Below are 10,950 nucleotides of genomic sequence, written 5' to 3'. Positions count from 1 at the left end.
CCTGGCCTTGAACACTTCCACTCTGGGCAACAGCTGCTCTGGGCAACCTGTGCCAGTGTCTCACCACCCTTAGAGAGAAGAACTTCCTAGTAAGAGCAGCAGATATGTTAAATGCAGGCTAGGGAGAGGATTATGCTTTTTGGGGGGCTTTTTTAAATGATCACTGGTATTGCTATTAATTTCAAATTATTAGCTAAGGATTCAATCATTTGTGGTTCACATTAAGCAGTGGTGATTCAGCAAGGCAGAAAAAAATACATGTCAGTAACATCCCCCCAGGGATTACGCACCTCAGGGAGTGCCCCTGGATGACCAGTAGCTCTTACTTGCCTTCCTTTGGGGTCTGGAAATAGCTTCCAGAACTACAAGGAGCTACCTTCAGCATGTGCTTCAAATTTGCAGGTGGGAGGCTGTGCAGAGAGAGCCCAGTGAATCCCAGAACATCCCTGGAAACCAGCAGCCCTTCTTCCTCTGTCAATGCCCCTTCACAGCCATCACTGATAACACCATTCAGCTGGATAAATGAGGCCTCCTTTGGGCACTCAGCATCAACAGAGGAAAGAAAAAAAAATCCCTCATCCTCAGAGACATTCTCAGAACAGTGGGATTTTTTTTGTGAGTCCTAGAATAATGACAACTTCTAATGTTATTTATGACTTTAGATTTAAGATTACATGTTGGTGTTGATTTGCAGAGAAAACCAGACTGCCATTTGAAAGTAACATTACTATTACCTTTAAATAACATATGGCTCTACATTTATCTGGGAATTGCAATGTTAAGCAACATCAGTCAATGACCTTGAAAGTAGGACTCTGGAAAAAAAAGAGTATTAGAATTATACACTCTGGTGGAAGTGACAATACTTACGGAGAGGACAAGGGATATGACTTCCAACGAATTTATAAAAGTTAAAGAGGTTTTATTTCTGAACAAGATGAGACTAGAAGAAGCGCGATGGAGAAGACTCCTTAGGGTCTTGACATACATCCAAGTAATTGCTGTCTTTGTAACTGTTCTATCACTTCCCATTCTTCTGGAATCTGAAATAAATCCTGAACATGCCTCTAAATCATCAGGTGGGTGCTTCAGATGCCTCAAAACCACCCAGAGTCATTGCAAGAAAGTAGTCCAAGTATTGTGAGTCTTACAAAATTGTCACCCACACAGACAGAAACTAGAAACTCCTTTAAGTCCCTCACAGCCTTTTGTTAACTATGTGGAATTATATTATCAATCCTGTTATAATTATTGAAAACAAGTGATAACAGTTTGTGGCAAAGCCAGTTTATTAGGTTTCTGGGATTGTGCCTTGCCTGCCCCCAACACATAGTAAAGAACCCAACTTTACAATCTGGTAAAGCGAAAATACACATAAGAAGTATTCAGTACTCTGACATCCATTCTGTGGGCAGAACATCACCACTGAAAGCCAGCAAGCAACACTGAATCCTGCATTACTGACCATACTGCCTTGACGGCAGAACCATTAAAACATGCTTTGTGCTGAACATGGAATTACATACTTGAACACCATTTCCACACCATTTTCATGACACGAGGGCCCTTATTTACAAGTTGTGATAACTCAAATTAAAACTTAACAGATGTGCAGGTGTTTCAGATCAAATTTAACAGTAACAATGCAGCTACATTATTTGCTTACCTCAACCCCCAACCTGACTGACTGACTTTAAAATTCTTAATTCTGGGATATTTATTAAAAAAAAAAAAACAAACAAAAACAAACAAAAAACCACCAAAACTTTCTGACATACTTAGTATACAAATAATTAAGAAGGAACCTTCTCAAAAAAAGGATTAAGGATATGAGTGAAAAACAATCTGTCCAACAGGACTGTAAACCATATTTATTTACAATAGTATAAACATAAATTTAAGATCAATCCTTTTCTTAAAGAAATCATTAAGGACACTAGTGTTAAAAAGGTGATTGTTTCTGGAACAACTGTAAATTCTAGTCATGTAAGGTTCAGAGTGAATACAAAAGCTCCCTTTTACAAACTTTCCTAAGCAAAAATATTCACAATTGAAGCAGCTTTATAACAGGATAAAGTATTACATTTTGTTTAGATTCTTTTTAAACATCTTAATCATATTAGACCAAATTAAATACTCTTTCTAAATCTAGAACAAAATCAATGCATTTTCTTCAGTATAAGTTGCAATGAAAGTACATCTCAAGAATTGTAATAGTTTACATAATAATAGTTATCTTGTTTCAGTAATTTGTTTCTAATGTGATCATTACGGTGGCAGCTGTTGAACTAGCCCTTCAACTTAGTTTCCAGTAAGCAACACATGCTACACATTGCCAATAAAAAATCTTCATTTATACTTCGAAAACTAAGTCACAAAACACTGTTTGATGCGGCACATGAATGAAGTCATAGATTGCATTCTATGGCTTACATTTCACTTTATGCAACTATGTGAAACTTAGCACCATTTTTATTATGAAACTTAATCTTCAGATAGAACTGGAAAAAAGCAGTTGTAACTATGAGAACACAGAAAAAGGTGGTTCAAGAGGAGGAATTTCCCTCATCTGACCCCTACTAGCTCACATTAGTAATGCCAAGGGTGCCCTACATACAGTCACATTATACAAGCAGGTTTTAGCTCAAAAATCTCTAACAGATTATATACTTGGTAGATTTACTCCGTATTTCAAGACCAAATTTCATTTGTGTTTGGAAATATTTTAAGAATGTAACATATTCCTAAACATTCCCATTCCTGAAATATGTTAACAAGTTGGCTTTTCAAGACATTTAAAAAGCACTCATGATCTCTAAAGCCCCGCAAACCCCAATCTTTGAAAACCGGTATGCTTTTGCCAAATTCACCCAATCTTTTACTTACTCAACTGTTTTTACTTACTCTGAGACACTCAACTCAAATACAGCACCTTTAGAAATATATCATTTAAATTTTAGTAAGATCAGAGAATTTATGGACAGATGGAGTCCCAATTTTACCCCAAATCCTGTGCTACAGTACTTTCCATAACATGGTTTAACATAACAGTTTTGTATCACATGCCCATTATGACAAATTAATGAAGTTTTAAGTATCAAATAATAGGGAGAAGTTTGTCAATTCCGTTATCACTGCCATGAAGAAACAGACCAAGTTCATAGTGGAACGACAGCCAAAACCTAGCAGGTTGCACTGACAGTGACAGCCCGAACTTTGACAGATCTGTTTTTTTTGTTTTTATAATAAAAAGGTACCTGCTTACTAATTTGCTAGTAGTCACCTAATATTCCTTCATATGCCAAAAATCTCCCCATTTGCTGACCCAAAACCCAAGTTCCCTGGTTGTCACAAAAGGCTCTTCTACATTATTCCAATGCAAGTAGCAACCAAAAGTATTAGTAAACCAGCCTACTGTTTATAATCTTACCACAAGTGATGAGAATAACCTCAGGCAGCAAGAGCTCAAGTAGAATCACTGTGTCAAAACTTGACAAAGTATGTTCCCATATATTTATAGTGAAACTTAGTAATTCAGAAAGTACAATTACAAAGTGCAAGAGCATGAGATGGGCACATCTACAACATGTAAAACAAAAAACACATTAAAGTGCCAAAGAGATTTGCTATACTTGCTACCAAAACCTGGAACTTTGCCAAGATCATAATTTTGAAGCACTTGCAAACAAGACAAGGTGATAGCCAGTGACAGTGTGACCTAACACCAGCAGGATGTGGTAGGTTTTGGTTCAGGCTTTATATGTATTTCATCATGATCTGGGGGTTGACTAAGCATTAAAGGCTTGTGACTTTTAAGCTTGTGAGCCAGCGTCATGAATATGGCCTCCACATGGTCATTGTCATTGGGGTTCTTGGCAGAGGTTTCAAACAATGGCATGCTGTGAGTGTCAGCAAACTTCTGGGCCAGGTCCGTGGGCACCTGAATAGCACTTCTCAGGTCACATTTATTTCCAACTAGAATCCGTGGTGTATCATTGGCAAGAAGGTGCTGTTTGCATTCCTCTATCCAGGATGGCAGGCTGTGGAAACTGGCAATGTTTGTCATATCATACACAAACACCACAGCATGTACATTCCTGTAGTAGTGCTGCACCATGCTCTTCCTGAAGCGCTCCTGGCCTGCAGTATCCCATAGCTGTATCTGAAAATGGAAAGATAAGGAGAGGAAAAAATGTTTTACTACTCATCTTGGAAAATAACACAAATTATCTGTAGCGAGGGGAGTTACATGATCACAGAAATCTACTCTTCTGAATTAATCATATTGACAAGTTTGTGCTGAAGAAAATGGTTGCATTCACACAAGTTTAAAGCTTTGGCTTTCAAAGCTGCTCACAAGCAAGGCCAGGAGGAATGATGACACAACTTGAGAGAAAATACAAATTTCTGGAAGTTTATTGGAGCCTGTATCTTTAAAGATTTTTATAAAAACAAATCCTGAAGTCTTAGCAATAGCACTTTTGTTTGAAAATGAAATATATGTTACTTCCCAGTACAACTCTCAGCGGACATGACTTTTGTTATTGCCAAAAATAATATCATCTTCCCCAAAATTCTGTTGTTAGCATGACATTAACTGCCATGTAGAAGTAGGAAGAAATCAAACCATGGTTGATTTCAACATCAACAAAAACAGGACAAATAAATCTTTCTCTGCAGTGCATTGGAATCAAACCCTCCTGTGATGAACATCTAACTTAAGCTTATTTAATGCTTAAACTGGGACCATACTATGGTTTGTAGTATCAAGGCATGCATAAAAGGAAAAAATTTAAAAAAAAAAAGCATAAACCTCCTGCTGGTGTAACATGTGACTATCATTTCCAGGTACACACCATTCTGTCCAAACCAGACTGAATGTATGTGCTAGAAGCTTAGTCAGAACAGAAAGACATTCAGAAGAACTGAAATGCTTTCAAATTTTTGGGGTCCAGATTGAAACAAAACAAAACAAGCTTTGAAGCACCAGCAGACATAAGCAACAACTAACAGAAATTTTAAATACATTGATCATCCTGTGTAATGGCAGCCTGGAGTCCTCAGATGTGTAGAGAATGCTACAGAATTGTGCACAGTGATGTTTGCACAAACTTGCACTCCAGGAGACAAGGAACTGCAATGCACAGCAGTCAGAGCCCCTTCACCTGCAACACCTGTACACTGTCAGAAATAAATTACTGTGTGGCTCTATCATGCACACCTTAGTGATAGTGAAACATCTGAAAGATATTTGATTTCTTGGGAAAAAGCTGAGTCCTAGCTTCCTGTCTTGTACAGCTGATCCCAGCCAAGGCAGTTTGATTAGTACTCTGGCTTTTGAGCAGAAAATTTTTCCTCCCTGGGAATGAAAGGAGTCTTCCTTAAGACTCAGAACTCAAGGAATACTAAATGTTCTGTAGACAATGAAGATAAATTTGAAATTTAATCTGTTCTCATGAAAGTCGCAGCCACTATGTAATTGTTGAAATTGTTCTCCCATTACCATAGCTCTGCATTCCTTTGATCCAAAAGTTTCAGTAGAACTTCTTTAGAAATTGTAAATATCTTGAAAGTTGTGTTGTTTACCAGTTTAACCAGTGACTTTTTATATTAGAAAAAAAGAAAGCCCAACTGCAAGGGAAATCTGCTGAGAGCAAGAAAATGCATCACTGATAGAGAGGATTACAGTATCACCTAAAACTGTTTTGAAAGCTACAACAGTGGAAATAGAGTAAAACTGAATAGAAGCAGATGCAAAGTCTTGGTAACAGTGAGTGACAATAAGGACTTTTTCTTTAAGCATGGGGTTCATGAGATTGGAAATTATTAAAATGGATGACAATCCAGATCCACGAGTCAATCACAGTATGTTATGAATCAGCTGTGTGACAGACTGAAGAACAAAGAGTAAGAGATGTTTCAGATGTTATTCTGCAATATTCTATTCAACCCTGGTTATCCATCCTCAAAAAAACTCAGACTAGAGCAGGTGGGAATGGCAGCTACTGGTTGCATCAGGGGAACTGAGAATTCACGTGAGAACATCAGAGCAGCTTGGCTTTTGTAGCCTAGTCCAGTTCTCTGCAGCTTTTGATCCAGAGACTTAGAAAGACCCATGTGCAGCTTCTAAAAGGGTCATTAAGAATGTTAGGAAAAGCAAGGCAAGTTGCCCTGGCTCTGATCCCAGGAAATGGTAGTCATTTGCAATCGATCTCGTTTTAGAATGAACTCCCAGGTTTTGCCAATGGTATTACACTCTACACACAACTGACAGCATCTCCATGAGTCTACACAAGTGGACTGAACATAGGCACCTAAGTTTGGTTAAGATTCAGTCACACACCCAGATGAGACATACTTTCAGTATGCACTTATATGTGCACTTATAAAACATTATAAAGTCAGAAGACTCATAGAAAATGTTCATGAATTTGACAAATTAGAGAAAAAAGCAGCACAGAATGAAGCAATCCCATGTATAGACAATATTATAAGGAATCACTATAGATAAATCTTGGAAAATGCTATATCAAATAAATTTAAAGAGAGAATGAATTTTCACAGGCAGCTGTGGGCTTACAATTCTCTCCCCAGCTTAGTCACAGAGCAGAAATTGGTCATGCTTCAGTCAAGCAGAGATCTTTAAGTGTATTGCCAGCCTTGGGTAAAGATGGGGAAATTAAATTAAAGGTTTACATAACTTGCAAGTGAAGCTTAAACTACAGTTCTTCCTAAATTTCATTTACATGCAGCATTCAATCTTGAACGGCATTATCTCAAATTGAAAATGTTAATATTCTTGGCACTGAGTCATTTGCACTAAATCCTTTCCCAATGTTGAAAACTGTACACTTTAGAAGTTTCTTTTTTTCCTCTTTAGAGGTGAACTTGAGGAAAACTGTTCCATTTCTACCTCTCCCCCCAAATATTTTCTTTACTGAAAAAAAATACAAAAAATGTTCACGTTAATGGGTGTGCCCTGATGAAGTAACATTAAGATTACTATTTCACTGTTGGTCCAGTAACACCCATCATCAGGGGACCACAGTTTTTATAACAGCCCTTTAAAGTATATAGTTTGATTGATTGGTTTAACAGCATAATTCGGCTAATAAAACTGTACAGAATCCCTTGGTCATATTCCCTATTCTTTAAAGAAAGACAAATGGCATAAAAAATATTAAATACACTGACTCAGCTATCACATCCCACCTTCTGATTCCGTTCTATGTATCCAGAAAGGCTTTTTTCTAAACAAGGACTCACTGAGTATGTGTGTTTTATAACACACTGGTAAAAACATAACTGGCCTCAATGCTGTCTCCTTTAACAAGACAAGGGGAAACAAAAATTGGAATAGCTCAAAGGTACAGAACATGATGTTTGGACTTTCTTCTTTGAATTTCATTTGCATTTTGCTCTTTTAATGTAGGTCAGTGAAGATTAACATCATTGTTTTCTTCAATTTTCAATGCTTAGATCAACTGAGGAAGAGTAAAATTTAGAAGGCAGAAAATCCATTTGTTGAGTTTTAATTTACTCATCACATTTAGACATCAGTGTTTGATATGAAGCTGTTCAGCCTACTGTACAAGGAATATACTTGTTCCTATGTCTTGGAATTCTACACAATTGCTGTGTGGGAGACCCTCAGTGAGAACTGTGCTTGTGTTCCTGCCAATGACACAGCACTTTTCCAGCTGTGAGGGAAACACTTACTTGCTGTAGCAGCACAAGAAAGAACCATCCAGCTGGCTGGGGGAAGGGAGAAGAGAGAAGACACTACTTTATAACCTCCTCCTTCGATGCAAGAGGAAAAATTCCCTTCAGGGCACAGCAAGGACTACAATAATTCAGTTCATCAGAGCTTCTCTCTCTTCGTTCAACTAGCATTGCCGGAGCTGACTGCTACACGTCAGAAAGGTGAAGAGGAGTGAGAGAAGTTGCCAAAACCACCCAAAATTGGTTCAAACTTGACAACACTCCCACTAAAAACTAGAGTCCTGGCCACAATGATAAAATTTATTCCTTTAATGCTGAAACAGAACTTGCACAAAACAATGTGCCTCAGAACAGCCTCCTTCACTTCTCCACCTTCCTCAACCAGAACTGGTTTATTTTACAGGTAATATTCACAAGAATGCAGCAAAACAATCTACAAAAACATATATAACAGAATGGCACAATAACCTATGTGAAGCATCTCAGAGCTGTGGATTACTCTATGTTCTTCTTCACTTCTCTCCAATGAAGGCCAGGCATCATTCAGAGGTGATGAAAATGCCAGTCAATAAGATGGTGCTGACAAAACAATATCCCTCAGGAGTTCTCTGTCATGAACAGCAATGGGCAAAGGAGTACAGAATTTCAGCTGTCAGAGAAGTTCTAGTCAGTGGTTTTACAAAAAAAAAAAACCAAAAAAACCCCAAAGATTCTTATTCACCTTTCATTTTTAGTTGAAAAAGGATATGAAATAAAAATCCCACAAGAGCAGGAAAGCAAATTGGCTCTCCTATTCTTATATATCCTCCCTAATTTCTTTAATCAGTAAATAAGCAAGGAAAAACTACAGCTTTCAGCTACATAACGGTAAGCTGTAATTATAACGTCTGATGATAACAAATGCCCATGTACAAGCTCAAGACTACTGTTAACTTCCTTTGTCTGCACAAATGAGCTTTCCTCATAAAAACAAACTGTAATACAGAAGCAGACTAGGATTCCGTTTAAAACCATGTTGGTAAATAAACTGCATTTGTAAGCTGTTACAGAGTATTCTGCAAATGACTGTTAGGATCATCACACAGCAAACTTAACAGAATCGTTAAAATTAGAAGCCGAAACACATTGCTCAATCCTGAACAATATTCGATTGCCTAATATTTTTAAAGCAAAATTATCATAACAGTGGCACCTACACAGCTTTGTGGTGTTGAAGGTTAAAGCAACTGTGATGTCTGATGAACAAAGAAGCAGAATTTCTCGGAGGCAATACGCTGCTGATACCAGGCACAAATAAGACTAAAATACTGCTAAGAGATCTATATATAAGTCCATTGTAAAAATAAATTACTGATTAACTCTTGACAAAAAACGCACGAGGGTCTGGCCTACGGTAGGAATTGGTTCATCATCACAGAAACCTACATCGTGACTACCTTTCCAACAGGAGCAAGGCCAAGCAGTAGAACAGTTTCAGGGCAGACACAACCGCGGCTGCTGGTGTCGCAACCCCGCCGAACTGAACTTCGGGGGTACGAAGGTGACAGAAGGCCTGGAGACCGCTGCGAGAGGTGCGGCCCGGAACATCCCGCTCTCCCTTCTCCCGGCCGCTGGAGCACTGTGCCAGGCGCGGGCCGGGCCGGGCCGGGTCGGGCCCGGCGCTGCCCCTCCGCCCGCCGCCCCCTCAGCCCGGGCCGCTTCCGGCGCTGTCCCGGGCCGGACCCCGAGGTACCTTGATGCGCTCGCCGTCGATGGTGACGGCCCGCTCGCGAAAGTCCACGCCGATGGTGGCCTCGGTGCGCTGCGGAAAGCGGCCGGCGCAGAAGCGGTAGGTGAGGCATGTCTTGCCCACGTTGGAGTCCCCGATGACGATGATCTTGAAGATACGCGACCGGGCGGGGGGCAGCGCACCGGGAAGCGCCCCGGAGCTCGTCAGGCTCAGCTCCAGCGAGGATTCGACATCTCCCGCCGCCATCGCGGAGCGCGCCGCCAGCGCGGAGCGCCGCTATGGGGCCCAGAGAGAACCAGCCGGCCACCCACAGCGCGCGACGCGTCACGGCCCGCCGCGAGCCGGTCTCGCGAGAGTGCGGCGGCCAATCCCCGCGGGCGGGGCCTGCGCGCGCAGGCGCCGGTGCTTGCGTGGCCGCCGCCGGCGCCAGGGGGCGCTGCGCGCGGCCCGGCGCACTGAAGGGGCGGGAACGGGACCCGCCGGGAATCTCCGAGAACGGGAAACAGCCGGAAATAGCCGGGGCTGCGGCGCGCTGGGAGAGCCCGCACCTCTCGGGGCGGCCTGAATTCTGCGAAATGTGGAATATGCAAGATTTTCTTAAGAAAGGTAGTTCTATGATGTTTGGTCTTTGTCCACTTTCCAGCCTCATCAAGGAGAAGGGAGACAATCCATGAAATAGAGAGCCGCCAGCAAGCTCTAAGTGATGGCCAGGTGTTCCAAAAACAAATTATTTGTTGGTAGAAATGCCGTTACGGTTTGGGGCTAGACAGGCTTCGATATTCTCAGACCCAGGGGGAGGTTAACAAAGCTTGGGAAGAAGGATGTACCTGTGGACGCAGTGGATGTCCCATAGTGCACACCAAAAATGCAGGGGCCACAAGGACATCTGGCAGAACTCCCCAGATAAGGAAGAAACAAATGAAGACAGCTCAGTAATTGTGCTGAAATCGGCTCCAACTGGGTAACAGGTAATTCCGACAGGGGCAGATCCCGACCAGCTCACGGAGCAAGGACCCGAAAGAGGACACCGGCCCAAAAGGAGAGAGACTGAGCATGGGGTTAATTACCATGGGAAGTGAGAGAATCATTCACCAGCAGAAGATAGAATACTAATTAATATGAGGATTATGTGACTTGTAACTAATAAACACTAATCCCTTTATTTGCTAAAATGTATAAATAGGAAAAAGCTCTGAGAGCTGGGATGCTTGATGTGTGGAATGCCATGGAGCACCAGGTTTGTGCAATCTGAAATAGATAATGTCTCTCTTGAGTAATTATTGGCTTGTTGCACACGAGGTGACAAATGCAGTTTTTGCAGACCACATGGGGAGTGTCCACCAGGAGTTGCATTTGTGAGATGTTTGCATTGATGGCGAATACCCAAAGACAAGAGGCCTGGAGTCAGAAGGGGAAGACCAAGAGCATGAGGGCTTGTTTGAAATTGTGGGGAAGGTTTTCTGTGATAGTGATGTGACTCAGCCTGCAGTGTGTGGTGT

General features: G+C 41.1%; 1 protein-coding gene across 1 annotated transcript; it reads right to left on the bottom strand.

Annotated features, from left to right (window-relative positions):
- Window positions 1-1,271: 1,271 nt before the first annotated feature.
- RAB33B (RAB33B, member RAS oncogene family) lies at window positions 1,272-9,786 on the bottom strand. Its single transcript, XM_069012691.1, has 2 exons — window positions 9,455-9,786; window positions 1,272-4,162 (listed from the first exon to the last, which is right to left on the bottom strand). Exons 1-2 carry the CDS (start codon window positions 9,695-9,697, stop codon window positions 3,719-3,721), a joined length of 687 nt encoding a protein of 228 aa, XP_068868792.1. The 5' UTR covers window positions 9,698-9,786; the 3' UTR covers window positions 1,272-3,718.
- Window positions 9,787-10,950: the final 1,164 nt, after the last annotated feature.

The sequence above is a fragment of the Aphelocoma coerulescens genome, chromosome 4, assembly GCF_041296385.1.
Source record: "Aphelocoma coerulescens isolate FSJ_1873_10779 chromosome 4, UR_Acoe_1.0, whole genome shotgun sequence".
NCBI lineage: Eukaryota > Metazoa > Chordata > Aves > Passeriformes > Corvidae > Aphelocoma > Aphelocoma coerulescens.
The sequence above is the reverse complement of the archived record's forward strand: the minus strand, read 5'-3'. Positions and strand labels throughout refer to the sequence as shown.